This window comes from Gorilla gorilla, chromosome 13, assembly GCF_029281585.2.
Source record: "Gorilla gorilla gorilla isolate KB3781 chromosome 13, NHGRI_mGorGor1-v2.1_pri, whole genome shotgun sequence".
Taxonomy (NCBI): Eukaryota; Metazoa; Chordata; class Mammalia; order Primates; family Hominidae; genus Gorilla; species Gorilla gorilla.
In genome coordinates, this window is record NC_073237.2 from 65,157,189 (window position 1) to 65,181,700 (window position 24,512).

At 40.2% G+C, this 24,512-nt stretch overlaps 1 protein-coding gene across 14 annotated transcripts in view; it reads left to right on the forward strand.

Annotated features, from left to right (window-relative positions):
- PIP5K1B (phosphatidylinositol-4-phosphate 5-kinase type 1 beta) overlaps window positions 1–24,512 on the forward strand; it is a 303,947-nt gene that overhangs the window by 231,547 nt on the left and 47,888 nt on the right. For 12 of the 14 annotated variants that reach the window (XM_055350749.2, XM_019034010.4, XM_019034011.4 and 9 more), the window contains one exon: window positions 3,100–3,244. In XM_055350749.2, the coding sequence (XP_055206724.2) occupies window positions 3,100–3,244 (145 nt within the window). Of the gene's footprint in view, window positions 1–3,099; window positions 3,245–12,602; window positions 12,763–24,512 lie in introns of those variants that run through there. The other 2 variants (XM_055350740.2, XM_055350741.2) reach the window with 1 other exon arrangement.

The window sequence follows — 24,512 nt, forward strand, 5'->3', positions numbered from 1 at the left end:
AAAAACCAGCTCCTGGATGCATTGATTTTTTTGAAGGGTTTTTTGTGTATCTATCTCCTTCAGTTCTGCTCTGATCTTAGTTATTTCTTGTCTTCCGCTAGATTTTGAATTTGTTTGCTGTTGCTTCTCTAGTTCTTGTAATTTTGATGTTATGGTGTCAATTTCAGGTCTTTCCTGCTTTCTCTTGTGGGCATTTAGTGCTATAAATTTCCCTCTACACACTGCTTTACATGTGTCCCAGAGATTCTGGTACGTTGTCTTCATTCTCATGGTTTCAAAGAACATCTTTATTTCTGCCTTCATTTTGTTATTTACCCAGTAGTTATTCAGGAGCAGGTTGTTCAGTTTCCATGTAGTTGTGCAGTTTTGAGTGAGTTTCTTAATCCTGAGTTCTAATTTGATTGCACTGTAGTCTCAGAGACCGTTATGATTTCCGGTCTTTTGCATTTGCTGAGGAGTGTTTTACTTCCAATTATGTGATCAATTTTAGAATAAGTGCAATGAGGTGCTGAGAAGAATGTATATTCTGTTGATTTGGGGTACAGAGTACTGTAGCTGTCTATTAGGTCTGCTTGGTCCAGAGCTGAGTTCAAGTCCTGAATATCCTTGTTAATTTCTGTCTCATTGATCTGTCTAATATTGACAGTGGGGTGCTAAAGTCTCCTGCTATTATTGTGTGGTAGTCTAAGTCTCTTTGTAGGTCTCTCAGAACTTGCTTTATGAATCTGGGTTCTCCTGTATTGGGTGCATGTATATTTAGAATAGTTAGCTCTTCTTGCTGCATTGATCCCTTTACCACTATGTAATGGCCTTATTTGCCTCTTTTGATCTTTGTTGGTTTAAAGTCTGTTTTATCAGAGATTAGGATTGCAACTCCTGCCTTTTTTTTTTTTTCCATTTGCTTGGTAAATATTTCTCCATCCCTTTATTTTGAGCCTATGTGAGTCTGCACATGAGATGGGTCTCCTGAATACAGCACATTGATGGATCTTGACTCTATCCAATTTGCCAGTCTGTCTTTTAATTGGGGCATTTAGCCCATTTATATTTAAGGTTAATATTGTTATGTGTGAATTTCATCCCGTCATTATGATGCTAGCTGGTTGTTTTGAGCTGGGCTGAGTTCTTATCAGGAAGTGCTAAAGATGAATCCTCTTCCAAGCTCATTCACGTTGTCGGCAGAATTCAGCTCCTTGTAGCTGTTGGGTGGAGATCCCTGCTTCTTTGCTGTCTGACAGCCAAGAGCCATGTTTAGCCCTGGGGTCCATCCACATTCCCTACCATGCTGCCCCTCTGTCTTCAAACACAGAATGTCCTGCAAGTCAGCCCCAACACTTTGACTCTCTGATTTCTTGTCTCTGACCTCTAGACCCAGATTTAAAGGGCTCGTACAATTAGGTAAGGCTCCCCTGAATAATCTTCCCTTTGACTAACTCAGTGTTAGCCAACTCAGGGCAACCTGAGTTACATCTGCAAAATCCCTTTTGCTAGGTCACATCTCATAGCCATAGGAATAACAGCTCATCATGTCTGCAGGCCCCACAACAAAGGGAGAATTTACAAGAGTGTGGGTCATTACGGGTCATCTTAGAGTTCTACCTACCACACTGGCTTTAGAAAAAAACATATGGGAGCATGAGGAAACAATTCTCTCCCTCCAAGAACTGCTCCTCATGGGTTGAGGGGTCACCTTCCCAATGATGTGTGACCTGAGACTGAGTCACTGGACAGATGTGTTTTGCTCTGTCACTCCGGCCATGTCTACTTTGTGAAGTAAAGCTGGTATGCCCAAAACCTAGGTCGAAGACCAGCTCCACCTACCTTATAAGGAGTGGCAATTCATTGGAATATGATATCAGGTTATTTTTGACACCCAGTTTTCAATGTTATGGAGAGTTTTCATGTTTTTCTTTCCATTTAATGAGAAGTTGGGATCAAGAATATTGAAGATTGCAAGCCAGGTGTCACATTAAAGTTGAAGCCTTTCTAATTTTTGAAGATTGAGCACTTTGGTTATTCATGGTTTTATATGATGATCATCTTTTATCCATCCCTGCAGTTTTCTATTTTGACTTGAATTGGAGGCAGAGCTCCACCACCCCAGTGTGTCGTCTGATTTCCCAGACCAGAGTCCAGCCTTTCCTGTGCTTGCCTGGCTTCCCTCCATGTTGCTTCCTACCCCACCATCTATACCCTTCACATCCAAAATCCAAAACCTCACACTCATACGAGAATCCCTGTTAGGGTCGGTTTATATTTACACACTAAAAATCTCTAATTTTGAATTCGTTGTGCCTATAAAGGAATACCAGGAACACCTTAAAGTTATAATTGTATTTATTAGCATCTATTTTAGGTCAGTCTTGGGGGAGTGATGGAAAGAATCCACATAGACTCCAGAGAGATGGGCAGGGGTTACTGCTCAGCCTTGAACATTCCTCTTTCCTCACAAGGATGGGCTCTCGCATAAGTAATTTCATGGGCCCCTAAGTTTTAAAGAAAAAATAAGTGTTTTCTCATTTTTAAAAAAGGCAGCTTTGCTGTTAAAATATGTCAATAAGAGTCCTGGATAATGTTTAAAAGTATTTATGGGCTCAGATGGGGTTAAGGTAGAGCTGACTGTTAGTCTGTTGAAGTATTTGTTTCCTGGCTCTTGAAAAGCCTGGGTTCTTAGATCCAACCTGAGAATCATAGATATGTGCATATCACAGGGAGGGCAAAACGGTTCACTGTCTGTTTATACACTTGCCAGTCATCCTTTTAATCTCTGTCAAATTGTCTGCTTAAACTCCTATGAGTTTTTTTATGCCATCTTTGTGAAATAGTAAATCACTTTATTAGGTTTTTAAAAGAACATTCATAATGTCATTTCCATGAGCCATTTTGTAAATTAATGCAATTTCCTTCCTGTTTAACCTGTTTGCAAGAAGCTATTTTACATTTCTGCTGTAATTCAGAAAAAAAAGTGCAGTTAATTCATAATTGAATTTGCAGCCTGATAGGTAAAATGAATGCTTTTGACTCATTTCGATTATTATAGATACTAAAGCTGCATTTATTCTTGAGATTCATGAATGTGTGTGTTGCTTTCGTTCCTAGCCCTGGGATCCCGACACAGGCCAGACCTGGTGCCTAGCACTCCATCACTGTTTGAAGCTGCTTCCTTGGCAACCACAATTTCATCTTCTTCCTTATACGCCAATGAGCACTATCCACACGACAGGCCTACACTCTATTCAAACAGGTAATACTTAGTGCAGTCAAATAACCCATCAGGCTGTTACCACATCAACATCAGGCCTGAACCAGTATCTCTGAATGAGGACACGTCTCTAACAACCAGGATGTGCCTGTCATCTGCCTCATAAGTCGGAGAGAGAACATGCTTGATTTTTACTGTGGCAAAAGAACATTGGAGGGAAAACCCTCATGATTTTTCTTTACAGTTGATCATTATGTCATGTAGAAATTATATACTTGGCTCAATGGAAGAAGACAAATCTTTCATCATTTTTATTTTGGTAAATTTTTTAGGAATGGGTTTCTTCAGAGTGAGCACTCTTAGTTAATATTACACATGTAGCTGCAAAGATATTGTAATATTCTCTTTTGGTATGTGTGATCTTAGTGACTATGGTAAACAGAATAATGGCTCCCCCAAAGCTGTCCACATCCTAATTCCTGTAACCTGTGAATATGTTATATGTTACCTTATATGGCAAAAGGGACTTTACAAATGGGATTAAATTAAAGATCCTGAAATGGGATGATTATCCTGAATTATCCAGATAGGCCCAATATAATCACAGGGTTCTTGTAAGGGGAAGACAGAAGAAGGGTGAGAGTCAGAGAAGGAGACACAACATCAGAAGCAGAAGTCAGGATACCCCATTTGCCCTGATATGATTATTATTCATTGCATGCCTGTAATCAAAATATCTCATGTAACCTATAAAATTTTTGGGAATTGTATGCTCTCTAGCAACTTTGTGTGAATTTTTATATAAGCACTGTTTTATAAGTTCTATGAAGTGTTATAAAAATAGAAACAAATTTAAAAAAATAAGTAAAATTACAATTCTCTGTTAAATGTTAGACTAGTTCTTGTTGAAACCTAGCTCTCAATAATCAAGATTAGATTTATGCAGGTGAAGAATTCCTTATGCTTTAAGTCATTTTCCATCTCCAGGCTAGCAGTTCGGTTGATTTCCAGGAAGAGGAATCAATAAGGTAGATTTATTTTTAATATATGGATATCCATAGAGTCTAGCTTAGTCTTTTGGCAAGTTAAAGTTTGCTAGTCGGACCTGCTATAGGAATTCTTTTTTGTTGCTGTTTCCTCCTCCCTCAGCTAGATACAAGATTAGGTAGGCAGGAGGTTAGGCGGCCAGTCTAGGTCCAGAAAAGTAGATCAAGTGGGTAGCAAGGTGAGCCGCAAATCTTAGCTGGGCCTGAGTTTGCACTGTTCTGCTCTAAGGGCCAACAAATAAGGCTCTATTAAAAATTATTTAACTCATCTAAACTATACAAAGTTATTTGATTTGGTCAGTTTCCTTGGATTGGAGAAATTTAAAATGACTTAAATTAATGTGTAATACTTAATATTAATGTCAAATGTTTAAACCTGGTATGTAAATTAGTCAAGCAACGGCCTTTCCTGTCTGTTTGGTGCAGCTGAACACATGGGTCTATATAAAGTTCTTTTGCTCTCAAATATAAATAGCAGTTCAAAAGATAGCTGGAAGGTTGCAGGAAGTTCTTAGCAAGGTCAAAAACAATTCTCATGTGAAGCCATGGTGATTTCTTACCGTTTGCTGTCGTGATAATTATTGGGGTATATAATCGGATGTGCTCTTCAATCATTTCGTGAGATTTTCAGCCAACAATAAAAGGGTTTTGTTTTGTTTTGTGTTTTGGTAGCAGTGGTGGTGGTGGTGGTAAGTATCCAGTCTCTTGACCAGGGGTATTAGACTCTTGGGTATTCATAAGGTTTTCCCGGGGCCTGGCAGGGCCTCCTCCTGACTCCCAATCGTTCCTGGCCATCCTGGAAGCTACCTCTGCATGCTCCACCTCCGCATGCTCCCAGAGCTGTGCTGTCATTCTTGATACTTTTATTTACACCGATACTGACTAGCATATAGATTTGGAGGGGGAAAATAAAAAGTTATCTATGATATTTTTCCTTTCTTTTAAATATTTATTTAAAACAAGTGCATTGTTTTAATCTTCTTTGGCACTGTATCTCCAAAATGCAATTTGATATCTTATATTTCACTATCAATCAAGGTTCACTTGCAAGAACAAGAAACCACTTCATCTTAACCAGAAAGGAATTTAATCTAGGGAATTGGGTGCCTACAAAGTCTGTGGAAAGGCAGTGGGCATGGGCTCCAGGCTGGCACCAGGAAATCCATCCTGGAACATGCCACCAAACTGAGCCACCAGCAGCGCTGTAGCAGGACCCACAGTCAAGCTGGTGCCTGCCAATGAGATGCAACCCAGACAAAAGCATTTCAGTGAGCCTAGAATGTTGTTTCAATGAGCCACCCTTTAAAAACCAAACAACTTCGCTAAAATACCCAGATTCTTTTGCAATATCAGTGTCTTCGTCACCATATAATTTTGGCTCTGTTTCCTCCTGGCATTTATCAGCTGGTGGGGAAAACCTGAGACCCCCCCAGGTGACCACCCTATTCCTCATTCATCTGTGCTGTCACCTGCCTGCTCCTGTAGGTATGTCTGCTTTTAGCCTTGATGTGTACAAGAAGCTGACAGAAGGGCCTCAGGTCTTAATCACAGACTTAGGGAAATCATAAGGAAAAGAGGCATGAAGGTGCTAAAAAATCTTAAAGACAACAGTTTGAGAACTCCCAGGAGTCAATATCCCTATTTCCCTGACCCACTGTGCCCAACCCTCATTATTCAACTGGCAAACTTCACCAGCAAACCTAAAAAAAAAAAAATTGTCATATTTTTGTTTCTATCATTTTTTCCTTTAGAGCCCACCTAGTCCTATGTGGCAATAAATAGACACTACTCTAAATCTCATCTGGCCAACTGAGTTTCAAAACCTAATCCAGAGAGCCTGGAAAGAAAATGCATTGAAAAGAAAAAAAAAAAGAAAAAGAAAATATGTTGAATATTGATGTTATAATTTACATGTGAGATTTTTCTCTTTATGAATCATTTTTCTGTTCAGGCAAAGTGGTCTGTTTTCCGATTTTGACATTATGTTATACGTATCTGTGCTAAAATAAGCTGCAAATACTTCAACTAGCAGTTGTCATTCTGTCAGTCTTTTTAGAATCCTTAAGTTGGCAAGGTATTGATTAGTGCCTGGATGCCTCCACACCTAAATTATATACTGCAGTGGGAAACTGCTGTCTCTTAGAATTATTCCTTTTTTTAAAGGATTATTCCTTGTAACTTCAAAAACTCTAATAGCAACCCATTCTTTTTTTAATGTACTCCAAAAATTGGCTAGGAAGGAAAGAAAAAAAAATAGTATCATCTTAAAAGTATGTATCTAACCTACTGATTGGGAGTACATATTTTCACAAGTTGCACTGTGCAGTCTTGTGTTAGAGCATGCAGATGATAGGAAAAAGAGAAACTGTCATGGGCATTGCTTCCTAGTTAACTAGTAACATTTAAGTTCTGAATTTTTGATACTTGCATTTTTCTTTACTAGTAAGAAGTCTGTTCTTTTAAAAAGAGGTATAAATTGAGCACTAAGAAATATAGAGGCAAATGTGTTTTACCTCAAAGTTAAGAACAATTTCATTTAATGTTGTAGAAATAGGTTACACTTATGAATATTTTCATGATTTCCTGCGTAGTTGGTAGCAAAGCCAAAGCTCTGGTTATGCATAAGGAATTGAAAGTCACACTTCATTCCAGTGCACCTATGCTTTCCCCATCAAAGATGTCTTACCAGTGTCACCACTCTATCCAGTCTCAGGTTTGGTTGGTGGCTATTTCTAACAGTTGGGCTCACCCTGCAGACATTTGCAGTATTGTGAGAAGGGCAAAAATGTCAGAGAAAAAGCCGCTGGTCATTTGCACGTAGAGGGAAAATTAGGAAAGGCTCCCTAAATGATGAGTCCAACATTCTAGATCTCAGAGGCTAATCCATCAGATCTAACAGTCTTGTGCCCTCTTCCTCCTGCCATTACAGTGTCATAAACCTGGAACAGGGGCGGAAACACTCTAACCAGAAGCCCTTCACCACAAATTGCTTACCACTAAGGTTTACAGACATGCAAGTAGAGCCATCCCAATGATTAGAGATCTTTCTTTAGATTTGTCTAAAATATCAGAAAATGGAAATGCAGAAACCTTACATGATATATCTGAGCGTGTTAGTAAGACTTCAGTTGAACACAGGTCTCTAGGGTCTAAGCCTCTTGTCTCTTCCACTGTACCACACCTGCATCATAGCCTCCAAAAACATACAAGGTTGGTTGGTTGGTTTTTTCCTAACATGAGTCCTGGTCCTGTGTTTGAGACTTTTTTTTTTTTTTTTTTTTTGCTGCTTAATAACTAAAATATTTCTAGCAGGCAAAGTTGTGGGCTTATGTTTTGGTTTTTTGGGTTTTTTTGAGAGAGTCTCGCGCTGTGGCCCAGGCTGGAGTGCAGTGGTGCCATCTCAGCTCACTGTAAGCTCCGCCTCCAGGGTACAAGTGAGTCCCCTGCCACAGCCTCCTGAGTAGCTGGGATTACAGGCACCCGCCACCACTCCTGGCTAGTTATTGTATTTTTAGTAGAGGCGGGGTTTCACCATGTTGGCCAGGCTGGTCTCGAACTCCTGACCTCAAGTGATCCACCCTGCTCAGCCTCCCAAAGTGCTGGGATTACAGGTGTGAGCCACCGCGCCCAGCCAATGGGCTTATGTTAATGTCTACCTATAGTATTTGTTCTACCAGTTATTGGTGAATTTTGCTTATTAAAAACAGCATTTCAAGGGCAACTTTTCTATCATAATATTAGTCCTACTTCAAACCACCAATAATAATCGAATACAATAGCAGCTAATTATTGGACCTTATTAAGGGCCATGTTAAGCCCTTTATACATATCAAGTGATTTAATTCTCACAGCAATTCTGTAAAGTTATTATATTTATGGTCTCCATCTTACACATGAGGAAATTGATGTTTAGCAACATGAGGTAACTTTCTCAAGACCACATGGCTAAAAAGTGGAGGCATGACTTCCAGCTACAGCACTGATATAGAATATACAGCTTCAGATGATAGGTTTTAGATGATGCTTTTAATGGAAATTTGGTGACATCCATACAAGTTCTCTTCTTCATCTTTTTGCCTTTTCTTTTTCCATGGGATTTTGAGTGAGGATTTTCATCTTCAAAGATGTTAGGGACAGAATGTTCAAACACTTTAAAAATTTAACATTAATTTAAATTTATAAGAAACCTAAAATAGCTATTTCCTCAAGTTGTTATTTCCAACTCTCCAGGTGGACTCCAAATCACTACGTAATCATCGAGAAAAGACTTTTATTAGATATGTTCCTGCTGGGTTTAGAAAATCCTATATCTTCTGTTGATACAGCAAGGTCAGCAGGAATCTTTAATATTTACAAAATGAAAGGAGAACAGCTAGTTGCAAAAACTTCCTAGTGATTCCATTCCCCTAACCCTAATCTCAAGGGAAAGACAGCACAGCTGTGTTACCTGCTGTGAACTTCGCAGCTACCTGCCATACCTAGACACCAGTCTAGGGCTACACAGCCCGTCGTAGGACGATGCACTCGTTGATGCTAAACATTGAAGACGACCTCTCCAGACTCTTTGTTCTTTTATGGTTTTTCGTTTGTTTGTTTGTTTTTTGAGACAGAGTCTCTGTCACCCAGGCTGGAGTACAGTGGCGCGATCTCGGTTCACTGCAACCTCCACCTCCCGGGTTCAAGCAATTCCCCTACCTCAGCCTCCCGAGTAGCCGGGACTACAGGTGCGTGCCACCACGCCCAGCTAATTTTTTTTTAGTAGAGATGGGGTTTGGGGTTTCAACGTGTTAGCCAGGATGGTCTCGATCTCCTGACCTCTTGATCTGCCCGCCTCAGCCTCCAAAAGTGCTGGGATTACAGGCATGAGCCACCACGCCCAGCCTGTTCTTTTATGTTTCTTAATCTGCTGACTCCTGCCTTGCAAACAGACCTTCCTACCCCTACCACCTCAGATGGTGGTGGGTAAAGATGCTCATGCGTCTTGCTAAATCATCCCTTAGGACATTAGCTCTCAAACTGCCACTTCTAGTGATCTAACATTGGGCAAGTTACTTGCTCTTCATGTGCCTCAGTTTCCTCATTTGTAAAGTGTGAATTACTATACTACTGCCTCCAAAGAGTTGTTATAAAGATTAAATGAAATAACAATTAGAAAGCATTTATACCTTCTGGCACATAGTAAGCCCCATAAAACATTTGTTGAAATAAAATAACCAAGTGATTTGAGACACTAATACCTTGCAGCTGCCGCATAAGTCTCACTGTAAGGGGCATGATGTTTTTGGCAAAAAGCCATCATGGAGTGCTTTGTTAGAGTCCTTTCAGGAAACGGAAAACACACTTGGAATTTCAAAGGGAGTTGGTTACAGAGTGTGGGGAGGCTGGAAGACTGAAGGGGGAAATTCCTGAAACTCAGGTAAATAACTGCAGGAGGGAGCTCCCACCATGAGCTCTGCCACGATACCTGCTGCCGCCTTGGAGAAGGGACAGTGGCGGAGGATGCTACCTGAAGAGCTGGGATAGTGCAAGAACATAGCCACCTCCAGAGACACTGCCCTGAAATGGAAGAAGGATAAATGAGAGCAGAAAGCCAGCAGCTTCTGTCCTCCTGCCACCTTCTCATCCAACTCCTGCAATGCCTTGACTGACAGGACCTAGTCAAGGGGCCTATGGGATATCGTTTGCAACTCTGGGCCCCAGCATTGCAAAGTAGAGTTGAGATAGGATAAAAACAACCACAACACATCGAGCAAAAGCTAGATAGACACAGGATCTTTTTTAAAAGAGAGAGAGAGGAAAGGATCAAAGCTTTACAAAGGTACTGTGAGTGCAAGAACAGGAATTAATTTAGGCTTTTATAGAAGTAATCATGGAACCAATTTATTATCATGCCAATGTAATAGTACTATGTAAAGTAGCCATAAATTTTTTAATGATCTGTGCAATTAGACTCCAGTATTTACCAATAAGTCTGTCTGACAATCAGTAATGCATTCCCTGGTACTGTGCTGGTTGTAAATACTCATAGAAATGTCTTAGCTAATTCTAGACACATGGGATAGATCTTTAGTTTGAGAATTCCTCAAAGAGGCTTGTAAGCTTGAGGAACCCAGGTGAGACTCCCTCTGATAAGGCAGGTGACACAGTTTGGGAGCAGATAGCCATCACCCATGCCCTTACAAAACACTTCTGCTTTATTACCAATACATCATTTGTGAACCCACCACCCCTGCGACATCTTATCTGAATCTTTCTTAGTCTGGAGCAAACACAGAATGAGGGGAAAATGTGGTCACATTCTTTCATTCTTAGTAAAGAAAGGATTTAGTCACCTTTTCCCAAGTGTCAAGAAACGAAGTCATCAAGCAAATGATACCACATGTTTAGAGAAGCAAAAACCTTCCTTATTCTTCAGTCTCTTGAAAGAAGGATATTCCATTTTAAAAACCAGAACCATTATAGGCATGCCGGCATTACCAGTGAACCTGAGTGGTGTCACATCTCTCTCCAGTTGTGCCTGAGGCGCATGCTGAAAAAGTTGGAACCTGGCTGCGAGTGATGGCTCATGCCTCTAATCCCAGCACTGTGGGAGGTGAGGCAGGAAGATCTCTTGAGCCCAGGAGTTCGAGACCAACCTGGGCAGCTTAGCAAGACCTCATTTCTACCAAAACAACAACAACAACAACAACAACAACAACAACAACAACAACAACAAACACACCTGAGCATGGTGGCACGTGCCTGTAGTCCCAGCTACTTGGGAGGCTAAGATGGGAGGATTGCTTGAATCCAGGAGTTCCAGGCTTCAGTGAGCTGTGATCATGCCACTGCACTCCAGCCTGGGCAACAGAGCGAGACCTTGCCTCAAAAAAAAAAAAGGAACCTGCAGAAGCTTTATAATATGCCTGTTAGTTTAGTTTTTCCTCCCCACCCCCCAGAAAAAAAAATAGAAGAAAAAACATGGATTTACATCACATTAGTCTGCACCTGGATTTTGCCAGATGTCTTTTTTCCTTTTTGACAAATTATAGAATTACTTCTGAAGTGATTAGCTCTTCAAATGATCCCTCATATATTTCTGCCAGGGCAGGAAATTGAAGTGAATTTTTCAGATATCTGACATTATATGAAGAATAATTTAGGATTCAGCATTAATTCAAAGAACATTCACATTTTCTGAGGAATTCATGTGAGATAATATTTCTAGGTACTTTTTGTGTGTTACTAAGATTTTTAAATCGATTTAGTTTATGGATAAATCATATTGCCAAAAAAAGTGGGAAAACTGTTGGCCAATTTTTGAATATTTTAACTGACAAAAAAAAAAAAAAGACTTCTTTATCCATTCTTTGCCTCTTAATTCTAGAACTAAAACACCACATCTTTATTTCCCTTGACTTAAAACACTAGTGCTATGTCTCTGGAAGAATGGTTTGCTGGTAGTGGATGTACCTTTGTAGACACTCTTCAGTTCTCTGCCCTCCTTCGTGGAGCCTCTAGAGAAATGCTTCTCAGTGTGACTAGCTCCTACATCAGGGTACCTACCTCTAGAAATGGAGCCCTGAAGTCTGCATTTTGGCAAGCTCCTTAAGAAATTCTTACCCACACTAGGATATAAAAGTTCTTTGGAAATAAACTCTTCTCCCATCTCTGTTCTTTCTGAGTAGTGAAACAGCACCTGTCTGTGGTTCAGCTGAGACACAGCTGGACTCTTTGAAGAAATTAAGAGGACATAACATGTAATGCCAGAAATATAAAACCATAGCAAAGTAGATATGTTTTCAGATTCTAGTAAGGAAAACAGGACCTCAGTTCCTTTCTCATACTTCAGACATGCCTGGACAGGCCCTAAGCAAAAGTGACTTTTTGCCTTAAAGGTGTTAAAAGAAAAAGTTCAGCTGAATTAAATTTAAAGGAGTTTACTTGAGCAGTGAACAATATGTGAATCGGGCAGCCCCCAGAATCATATAGCAGATTCAGAGAGACTCCAGCGCCGACACGTGGTGGAAGAAGATTTATGGACGGCAAAAGGAAAGTGGCCTGCAGAAAACCGAAGTGAGGCACAGAAACTACTGGCTTGGGTTGTTTGCTTTTTTCTTGTAAATTTGTTTGAGTTCATTGTAGATTCTGGATATTAGCCCTTTGTCAGATGAGTAGGTTGCGAAAATTTTCTCCCATGTTGTAGGTTGCCTGTTCACTCTGATGGTAGTTTCTTTTGCTGTGCAGAAGCTCTTTAGTTTAGTTAGATCCCATTTGTCAATTTTGTCTTTTGTTGCCATTGCTTTTGGTGTTTTGGACATGAAGTCCTCGCCCACGCCTATGTCCTGAATGGTAATGCCTAGGTTTTCTTCTAGGGTTTTTATCGAAGGACATGAACAGACACTTCTCAAAAGAAGACATTTATGCAGCCAAAAAACACATGAAAAAATGCTCATCATCACTGGCCATCAGAGAAATGCAAATCAAAACCACTATGAGATATCATCTCACACCAGTTAGAATGGCAATCATTAAAAAGTCAGGAAACAACAGGTGCTGGAGAGGATGTGGAGAAATAGGAACACTTTTACACTGTTGGTGGGACTGTAAACTAGTTCAACCATTGTGGAAGTCAGTGTGGCGATTCCTCAGGGATCTAGAACTAGAAATACCATTTGACCCAGCCATCCCATTGCTGGGTATATACCCAAAGGACTATAAATCATGCAGCTATAAAGACACATGCACACGTATGTTTATTGCGGCATTATTCACAATAGCAAAGACTTGGAACCAACCCAAATGTCCATCAATGATAGACTGGATTAAGAAAATGTGGCACATATACACCATGGAATACTATGCAGCCATAAAAAAGGATGAGTTCATGTCCTTTGTAGGGACGTGGATGAAACTGGAAACCATCATTCTCAGTAAACTATCGCAAGAACAAAAAACCAAACACCGCATATTCTCACTCATAGGTGGGAATTGAACAATGAGATCACATGGACACAGGAAGGGGAATATCACACTCTGGGGACTGTTGTGGGGTGGGGGGAGGCGGGAGGGATAGCATTGGGAGATATACCTAATGCTAGATGACGAGTTAGTGGGTGCAGCGCACCAGCATGGCACATGTATACATATGTAACTAACATGCACAATGTGCACATGTACCCTAAAACTTAAAGTATAATAAAAAAATAAAAATAAAATAAAATAAAAGAAACTATTGGCTTGGTCAGAGCTCGGCGTTTGCCTTATTTGAACACGGTCCGAACAGTTGGCTACATTTGATTGGCCAAGACTCAGTGGTTGGCACAAATGTAAACTATGGTTGGTTTACACTTCCGCTTGTTGTAGTTATCGATGTACAGAAAAACCTTTAGGCCAAACTTAAATATGTAAGGAGGCAGCTTTAGGCTAAACTTCATTTAACAAAGGTATTTTAGGTTAGCAACACCTCTGGGAAATGCTTCAGCCAGCCCCAAACCTGCTTCCCAGTGTGGTTCCTCTGACCTGAAGCCAACATACATTTCTGCCCAGCAGCTATTCGTGACCTCCCTGAGTCTACAGAGATCCTTGGTTCTGTAGTCAAGCAGGGTAATTCTCTTTCAGATTCCTTGGCCTCCACTGACTCCCCCTCTTTGCTTAAAGGTCAGTTTGGTCCTTCTGAGCCCTGAGAGTCCCCCTCTCCACCCTGACCATTTCACTCTGCTGTTTGGTTTGTCCCCGTGACAGTTGCACTCTTGGGTAAAGCTGGCCTTATGCAAATTTCGTCTCACCCTAGAGAGCCCCTGGCCAGCAGCCTCACACAGGGCAGCACCCTTCCCAGGAGCTTGTCCATACCCATTCAGCTGCCTTCCCTGCCATGGCCTCTCTTCGAGACGTTTCCCTTTGGCCCAACCACTGTATTTCCTTTTGCCTTCTGAGCCTAGCTCTTGTGTTGTGTACAAAGTAGTGTTCCCTGTGTGGGCCTGGGATCTGTAACAGGTGAACTTCCAGGTTCATGTTACCAGTTCTGGCCATGTCTCCTCCACCCAGAGGCCCTCTAGCTGGGGGGTCTGCAAGAATCCCAAGATTCATTTTTGTTTCTCTGATATACTTCAAACATACAGGAAGAGTAACAAACAATTTCTTCCAAGGCAAGTAGAAAGTTGGTCCCGACATCCTCTGTTTAATCCTTCTGTTATCTGTGGAGTCATCACCACAGTAGTGAGCCTTATCTCCTGTAATTTAAATGACTTGTTGATTTGGGAGGGAAGGAATTTCACTGGGGAAGTCCACTAACATAAACCTGCTGCTGAGGACTCATTCACTTCACAGCACCAAGCTGGCCCAGCCTCCCCACAGACAGACCAAACGCCTCTACCACAACCTGCCTTTGCATTTAGTTCATGATAGTTATGGGTGCAGGAGAATTAGGTGTGTAAGGAGGGAACTAGGAGACAACGTTAAACTCTCCATTCAGAATGATATTAATCTAAAATTGAATCATTTAATAACCTGTTTTCAAGGATAAAGTAATAAAGGTGACATGTGTAATGAAGTAATGGAGCTCATTATTTTTCCAGCCAGCCCTATTAAAAATTAGTGTGTGGAAGGTCACAAATAACTTAAAAATGACCAGATTTGTTTTCAAAATGAAGGATTTGGCTATAATGCAAATTTCATCCTGAAGGCTACATGGGGAAAAAAATAATGGTAGAGTTTCTCTGTCTTTTCTTTCATTGCTTCTCATCACACTGGAAGAATGGTTCTGACTAAGCACTTTGTCTGGGAGAAGATTTTTTGTCTTTTATTTATATATGAGTGCATTTCAGTTGGTGTCCTCCTAATTCCAACCACCCTCACCTGCTGCTTTCTGTGTGGTCACTGAGTTGTGACAGGACAGAGGCCAGGTATTCGAAGGCGAGGTCAAAGCTCATTTAGGGAACCGGTCGAGCCTTCGCCTTTTCCATGTTCACCCTCCTGCCTTTCCAGCCTAAGTGGTAAAACTCATCCTGAAAGAATCACAGAGCTTTGGAGATGAGAGGGAACTTTGGCCATCATGTCATCCAGCCCTTTTATTTATTAAAAAGTGTATTGATTGATTTTAAAATTTATAAATTATTTTTGTAACAAAATTCTATGCCCAGAGTTTAACAAATAGTCGTGTAACATGTGTTAAGAAAAAGAGCAAGCCGTAGTCCACCTCCCCCTACGTCTCCATGTGCAATCACCTTCAACTCTTTGAGCTGATTCCTTTGTCAATTACTTTGGTTTTTCTAAATAACGTGCTTATAATGTTATTGCTTGATCTGTTGGGTATAGGCATTAGCTAATAACTGCCCACTATAGAAGACGAAGATTTAGCTGTCTTTTCTCCACCCCACACATACCACGTATGTGTACTGTTCCCACCCCCTCCTCCTACACCCTTCCAGTTTCCCTGTATAGTTACATCTTGACTGTAGTCCGATCGATATTGAGTGTTTTATTATGGCTGTGTGAATAGTGTCATATACTATGTTTCAGTTTCCTTTCCTGTGTGACTTTTTGTTTTTATTGTAATAAATAACTGCCTTGTTCTTCGGTTTGCTTAGTTTTCTGTGTATTTTTCCTTAATGGAACCCTAAGCTTTCCACCAGTGTCTTCATTGCTTCACAAACCATTTAAGTGCATGAGGTTCTGTTCCTTTTATTGTCTTCAGAAATTTCCGCCAGACACTTCTGACCAGCCTGGACTGAACTGGTTGCCCTCTAGGATCTGATGTACAAATGTTACTTTGGGGCCTCTCTGCCCCATCATTCTGGGGATTCTAGTCACCTCTTGTCTGTATCAGTTCCGTTGTTTGTCATCTCCTACATCTTCCTCTTTGCTTCTTCCTCTTTCTTGGTTTACTCCCTCATTTTGGTGGAACACATTTTCCAGAAGAAAATCCTCCAGTATGAAAAATATTCATTGCAGGCAAAATATTTGAGATCTTGCATGTCTTAAGTCTTTATTCTAACCCTAACACTTGATTGATAGATTAACTGGTATAGAATTCTAGATTGCAAATATTTTGGGTTTTTTTTTTCAACATGGTGAAGGCTTGGCTCCATTGTCTTCTAGTTTCCAATTACCATTGAGAAATCCAGTGCTGTTCTGATTCCTGATCTTCTGTAAATGGCTTGCTTTCTTTGCCTGCCTGTCTGCCTGCCTGCCTTCCTTCCTTCCTTCCTTCCTTCCTTTCTTTCTTTCTTCCTATTATTATTATTATTGCAGAAACCTGTAAACTCTTTGATTTTCTCTCAGAGTCTCAGTATTTCATGATGCTAGGCCTTGGTGCAGGTCTATTTTCAGCCAGCATGCTAAGCACTCAGGGGACCTTTTCAACCTGCAAACTCATGTTTTGAGTTTGGGGAAATTTTCTTAACTATTTTCTTATTTCCTCCTCTCTATTTTCTTTTTCCTTTTTGTAATTCCTTTTATGCATATAGAATATCCTGGATTTGTCTTCCAATTTTCTCTACTTTTCTGTCTTCGGTCCCATCTATTTATGTTTCTGTCCTAGTTTCTGAGAGATTTCCTCAACTTCATCTCCTAATCCTTCCACTGAGTTTTTAATTTCCATTACCATGTTTTATAAGAATCTTTTTTGTTTGCTGAGATTTTATTTTTTAGCGATCTTTCCTTTTTTCATGATTGTAATTTCTCTTTGTTCCTGAAGATATTAGGATTATGTTTTTTGTTTTGCCCTGAATTTTGTTTCTTCTCCCTTTTTAGCCTCAGTTTTCATCCAGGCTGCCTTTTTCTCTTTGTAGTCTACATGTTCTATACTGGAGGTTTTCTTCAGATTTTTGGAAATCTTCATTTGTCTGCTCAACTAAGGCTTGAGTGGGAGACTAGAAAGCTGATTAGAGGCCAGGTGTGGTGGTTCACACCTATAATCCCAGCATATTTGGAAGCCGAGGTAGGAGGACTGTTGGAGCCCAGGAGTTCGAGACCAGCCTGGGCAATACTAGTGAGACCCCATCCCTACAAAAAAAATTAAAATTAGCCAAGTGCAGTGACACACCTGTAGTCCCAGCTACTCAGAGGCTCAGATGGCTTGAGCCTGGGTGGTTGAGGCTGCAGTGAGCTGTTATTGCACCACTGTACTCCAGCCTGGGCAACAGAGTAAGACTCTGTCATAAAAAAAAAAAAAAAAAAAAATCCCTGACTGGAAACTTAAGCACTTGAGCACAGCTTGTTGACCAGCAAGCTATTGAGCTGGTCAGACTCCCTTTAGGAGATGCTTCCAGTTTCTTGCTTGGAGGAGAAAGGCCTGGCTGTCAGCCTTCTGGGACATCTGGCAGGAACAGGTGTCTTAGCATCTAGTATATACATATTCACTTCATCTCTTTCTTTTACCTCAATTGCTTCTGGTGTCCCTGGGTCCACATATCCTGTTCTGTGTTTTCCGCAGGGAGAAAAAAAATCAAATCCTCCATTCTTCTGTTGGAATGGGGAGAGGTTTTTGCCTGGCTATGTATTTCTTTGCTTTTCCCAGTGGTAGCTCAGGATTTTCCTCTCGAGTTTGCTAAATTGATTGCTACCTGTTCATATGCCTTTCAGGCTCCTAAATTTTGTCTCTCTTAGCTTCTTCCAATCTTCTCCCCTCTTTATAGGTTTATGTCCTTTTTTAAACCTTTATTGTAGTTGTAGAGGGTTGAGTGTGTCTGCAAAATTAGATGGGGTGTGTTTCATCTGCCTCTGTTTCTTCATCTACAGATTAAGAGAGGCCCAGAGAACTGCTCAGCGAAGATTCTAAGGTTTGCAGCATAACTTAATAGCAAAAGTGGAGCTAAGACTTACAATTCCTGGCTCCTTGTTCAGGGCAGCCTCTTTCAAAATAGACAAAATCATTAATAATGAGTTAATCCATAATCAGTATGTTTCTGATTGTGTGTGGACAAGTTGAAAAGGCTATTTTTCAAAGAGTTCTTTGTATCTTAGCTTTGATTGGTATCTCATCATGAGACAGTAAATCAGGAAATGAGGACTTCCCAATGCCAACATGCCCCATAGACAAGCCCCACATGAGAGAGGACTAGCGAAAAATGTTGATACGACAGCAGTGGCTGTGCTGTTATACTGCTCCAGATAACTGGAGTTGCACCAGATCTCCTCTACATGTGGGAACAAACAGGGTTACAGTCAAATACCCAAATTTCACTGGCTCTTGCCCCATCTGCTGGGGGGCAGGTCCATGGTCAAGTGCTGTCCAAGTAGATCTGTAAGTCCCCAGAGGTGTCTCCTTGGTGCTCAGAAACAAGTCCAAACAAGATGCTAGAAAGGATGGAAAAGATGGAAAATCGTTGTCCTTGAGAGACTATAATATTTGTATAAATAGTCACAATAGAAAGCAAATGGTATTCAATGAAAAATCTACACAAAGTGAGTTAGGCAGACAGAGTTAGGAAAAATGACTTGCCTGGAGCTGTGTATGATGCCTGCAGTAAAGGAAGAGTGCTACAGGGTGAAAACTGCACATCCCTGATCATATTGCTCATTGTCCTTGGCATAAGTGCTCAGAAAATGTTTCATAATTATCCACATGCAACATTTGAGATGCCCATGCTTGACTGAACCAAGAAGGGATTCCAAAAGTGACAATGTTGCTTCATAAAGGGTTTAATTCCAGGAAGATGTACATTGATCACTTTTATTTGTGTTTGTAACAATAATTAGTACATCTGACTTTTCAAGTGCAAACAGATGTGTTGAACTCATCAGCCCAGGCACTGTGAGAGAGAGCAGAGCTCCCCAGTTTGCTCTTGTCATTTGTCTCCTGTGTCATTCTGTGGTTAAGACAGATTTAAAATTCATTTCCTGGGCTCCCGTGACATAGAAACAGTTCTTAATAAACAAGGGACTCCCACATAAGGCCCTCTCAGTGCGATCTCTGGAAAAGTGGGGAACTGGATATTTTTGTTTAAGAATACACAGCTCTCAGATGTAACCAGAGCATGGCACTTCTTTGCCAAAACAGGAAGGTGGGTCACCTGAGAGCTGGCCTCGGGTTAAAATAATTACATGAGTTCTGGGGAGTGGTGAGAGCTTCATATTTTTATAGCACTTTTATAGTAATGTTTATGTAGTATTTTACTGTATCCATATGGAAGATATTTTGTATCCAATGAGTTATGACTACCATTAATTCATGCACATTCTTTTTACATTTTTGTTTATAATAATTCTAAGAACTATGTCTTTGATGTGTACTGTATGCAGTGTAGTCAGCCAAGAGCTTTACAGATATTATTTCATTTAATGCACCCATCAACCCTCTACGGTAAGCACCAGTGGAGCTGACAAAGGGGACTTGCTTAGAAACGTTAATGTCAGGCTCATAGAAAAATCAGTTATTGCCAAGGTCATTGTGTACCCAAATCTAAGACCATATAAAGAAACATAATAACTTGACCCGTAAGATGAACTTCTAGATAAAATGAAACTTTTTTCCCTAAAATCTATAATTCTTCAACCATTATGAATGTACTCTCAAATGCATCGTTTGAAACATTCCTATAGGCCGGGCAAGGTGGCTCACGCCTGTAATCCCAGCACTTTGGGAGGCTGAGGCAGGAGGATCACTTGAGCCCAGGAGTTCAAGACCAGTCTAGTCAACATGGGAAAACCCCATCTCTAGAAAAATACAAAAATTGGCTGGGCATGGTGGCAAGTGCCTGTAGTCCCAGCTACTCAGGAGGCTGAGGCAGGAGAATCGCTTGAACCCCGGAGGCAGAGGTTGCATGAGCCAAAATCGTGCCACTGCACTCCAGCCTGGGCGACTGAGGAGACTCTGTCTCAGAAAAAAAAAGAAAGAAAAATTTCTATGTTTGGATCTCATGAAATGTGCCTGTAGTTAATCAGGAAGCGGCCCCATTACTGACAAGAAAGAACACGAGTTAAATAGCAAATAGTTCTGTCAGTAGAATCATATGATGTGATTTGGGCTAAGATCAGTATTTTTTGCATATTCATATGTTGCTAGAGAATGTATGATATCTTATAAATCTCATCACTTTCCATTGACAAGCAGCATTGAGTCCAAGTTTTACTTAGAAGTGCATTCAGCCAAGTAACAGGTAAGCATGGCTTAAACTAGAACTTTTCAACATGTATGGTGAGGTCCATTGATGAGCCACAAAGAGATGTGCAGAGATATGTATCCCCTCAGGCTTCAAGGTAGGGAGGAGTCCTGGGGCAGCTGAAGCCCCCAGCATAGTTCACCTCAGGTGCCAGCAGTCTCCTCTGTGTTCCCCAGAGGACAGTACAAATATTACCACCCACTGTGAATGTCATGACACAAAAAAGATGAAGAAGCACTGGCTTGAGATAGAATAAAGGATATTTGTCATTTACTTAAAGTCCAGGTATATGCAGTCTAGGGTGGGTACAGCTGCACAGTGACACTCTTATGTATCCAGGTTCTTTCCATCTTTCTGCTCTGCCATGCTTCACTCTGGTTTTTGCTTTTCTTGTTTGTGGCCTCATAGTTACAAGATGGCTGCCATAGCTTCAGATATCACGTCCTCTCTCCAGGGACTTCTGCAGGAAGGAAATAGAAAAAGAAAAAAAAAAAAAAGGTGGGGAGGGAGAAATTCCTCATTGCAAGGCTTTTTATGGGGGAGGTTGCCCAGTTGTGCCCCCAGCAGCATCCTCTCAGCAGCTCATGGCCAGAAGTGGATCGCACGACTCTAGCTGCAAAGGAGGCTGGGAAGAGGCCTACCTCCCCTGAGACTACTTCAGAGGAGAGAAAGATATCTTTTCTTCACCCATCTCTAGGTTCATGCCTATAACCCTTATAACAGAAGACATATTAACAAGAGAAAGGCATACAAATGCATTTAGTGTTTTATACGACAGAGGAGCTTTCAGAAATGAAGACCCAAAAAAAACAGGCAAACCTGTGTAGTTTTATGCTAGAGTTGATGAAGAAGTGAAAAGTAAGGTTGGCTGAAGGGGGTATGATCTAATGGTAAAAGATTGGTGAAACTTAGCAAGGCTTCTTTGTTCAGATTGGTCACCATGTCCCTGTGTCTTCAGAGATAAGTATATTTCCTTCCTCCAGTTATAGGGAGGGCACCTCTTAAGTGGGGTCTTATGGCCTACTACAGAGGCAGGCCAGAGGATTCTTTTATTGCCTGCTTCAGGGAAGAAGGGTGAGAGAAGGTCAGGGAGTGACCTTCCTAGGTTTATTACCTGTTTTCTTTTCTTTTCTTTTTTTTCTTTAGACAAGGTCTGGCTCTGTTGCCCAGGCTGGAGTGCAGTGGTGCAATCTCAGCTCACTGCATCCTCTGCCTCCTGGCTCAAGCGATTCTCCCACCTCACCCTCCTGAGTAGCTGGGACTACAGGCATGCACCACCATGCCTGGCTAATTTTTGTGTTTTTTGTAGAGACTGGATCTCACCATGTTGTCCAGGCTGGTCTTGAACTCATGAATTCAAGCGATCCACCCGCCTTGGCCTCCCAAAGTGCTGGGATTACAGGCATGAGCCATCACAACTGGCCAAGGAGCTGTTTTCTCAAATGCTAAGTTGCCATATAATGGGTAGAATATCCTGAATCCCATCACTACAGATGTCCACCTACTACCTAAAATCAAAACCTAGGGTTCTGTTAGCAAAGACAGGACACTATGGCTTTTGTACAGGCACCAGTGATTGTGCCAAACACAGACTGTAAGGGAAAAGCCAGAATGATTTTTTTTAATGAAACATATTTTCTGCTTCTTAAGTAATTGTTTAGACTCTTTAAAATAACACCCACCAGATCATTTACCCCTCAAACTAAAAGCCTATTCTGGAAATGGATTTGAAACAGAGCATCCTACGGACAAGAGAGCGGTTTGTGCAAATCTTAGAGAAATTTTTCTCAGTATTCATTTTTATTGAGACATCCAAGCAGCATTCATGATTTTGTAGCTCTGAGTTATAAACTAGATATAATTCTTTGCTTTTTTTCTCCTATTCAATCGCATACTTAGACATTAATATTTTTAATTATTTTTTAAATTAGATGGGCTCTGTGGAATGTTGCATGAGATGCCTCAAGAATCAGGCCACAGTGTTGGAAAGTTATCATAATGCAAACGTCTCACACCACAAATTTTAAAAGGTTAACTTTTTTTGGTTCAAGTAGTATTAACCTTGGATATTTAGAAGGATTTTTTTCACATTTCCTCAGAATTGGTGACAGAGAAAAGTATTTTATGGTATTGCAAATATTATGTCAGAAATGTATGGCACTGAGAGGAGAAACTAAGTATAATCGTCACCTTTGATCAATTTATAATTTTTAGAAAGTTGGTTCATAGTACTCCCAACATTGACTTGTAGGAAAGAAAGAATAAGAAAGAAACCACCATTTCCTTGATAACTTGAAAAATCATAGATTTGAATGACAGAAATAATTGTGAACCAAGTTCCAGTCTATAATGAGGAATAAACTTTTTCTGCTTTGTGAATTCATTTTCTGATTATGAAAATTATATAGGAACTTTATGATAGAGGAAATTTGGAAAAGACAATGGTTATTCTTAATTCCACTACCTTAATACAATCATTAATGCCTCTGTAAACCTCATCAGACATTTTCAGATGTGTGTCATTCATTATATGATTGTAATCATAGTGTGATTGCCATTTTACATTATACATATTTCTATGGAACGAAATACTGTATTCTCTTCATATTTCTCTTCATATTTCTCTAGGTTTTATTTTTATGAAAGTCAAATAGTTCTTCCAGCACTATTGTTAAAACCACCAACCCCATTCCATTCCCCACCCCTATTTCCTCCTCACCAAAGGCAATCACCTTTTTCATCTGATTTTTTTTAGTTATTTCTCTAAACAAAATACTTGAGTTGCTATTTCCAGTTTTTTTGTTCTCACTTTGGAAGAGGATGATATAGCTCCCTTTTATCACCCCACCTTCACACTAACCCTTCTCATCCTCTCTATTCTCCAAGTAGAGTTGCATCATAATTTCTATTAGATTGTAATTTACCTTATGTCGTAAACATATTCGCAACTGTGCCCTGTTGTAAAGTTTCATTATATTTCCTTATACTTTTCCCCAAAATGATGTTCCATTCTGTTTTCTTTAGTTGTCTACATATTTATTAATAATTGAATCTCAAACTCTTTAAAATGTCTACTTGGTTCAGACGCGTCGGATATTTCAGCAGAGTTACTCAACTGAATAATCTCTCCCCAGAGTCTTCTGACCTTGTCTAGTCTGCTAAGTTTGGTGCACAGATGTTATCCTGGGAACTTCTTTCACCTTTGTTCTGGGAATTCACTTTGTCTCTAAAGTTGGCTCCACTGCTTCATAGTGTTTATATTTCCCTCTTCTTGGTTTAGTCCTTTGTTTCTGCAGAGCACATCCCCCAGTATCTTTTTGAGAAAAGGACTCATGGGAAGTTAGTTTTTTGAGATCTTGCAAGTCTGAAAATGTCTTTATGCTAACGTCACTCATAAGTAATAGTTTAGCAAAGTATAGAATTTTATTTCAGAAGTGGTTTTCAAAGGCATTATTCCATTGTCTTCAGGTTCCCTAAGTTGCTCTTCAGAAGTTCACATTTATCCGTTTCCTGGTCATCTGCATGTTATGTATTTTCTCCCCATCTCTGAAAGTTTAAAGATGTCTTTTTCTTAATTGTCTTGGAGTTGGTCTTATTTTCATCTGTAGTAAAGCGTTGTATTCAGTGGACCTTTTCAATCTGCATACTCAAGTCTTTCAGGTCTAGAAAATTTTCTTTTTTCCTTTTTGGTCTTTTTTTCTTAGGTCTAGGAAATTTTCTTGATGATTTCATTGCCTCTGTTTTTTCTTTTCTCTGTGTATCTCCTCATTTGAAAATTGAAGCCGCTAGACTAGTCTTCTACATTTCTGTTGTTTTTTCTCTGTCTCCCATCTGTTTGTCTTTTTACTCTATTTTTTGTGGGATTTCCTCAAATTTTCATACAGCCCTCTAATTCAATCAATTCTACTGTTACATTTTTACTTTCCAGTACCTCTTCTTGTCCTGATAATTTCTTCCTTTAGTATCCCGTTCTTTTATTTCATAGTTGCTGTTACTTATCTGAGGATGTAAATAATAGTTGGGGTCTAAGGGTTTTTTGGCATTTTCTAATCCCTGCATAATCTTAGGTTATTCTAGTTAGCTTTTTTCGATATTTTCAATCTCTTTTACAATAGTAGCTTCTCTCAGATTTCTCGTACTCGTTGGTTGTCTGTTCGTACTTAAAAGCGTGTCACCACAAAT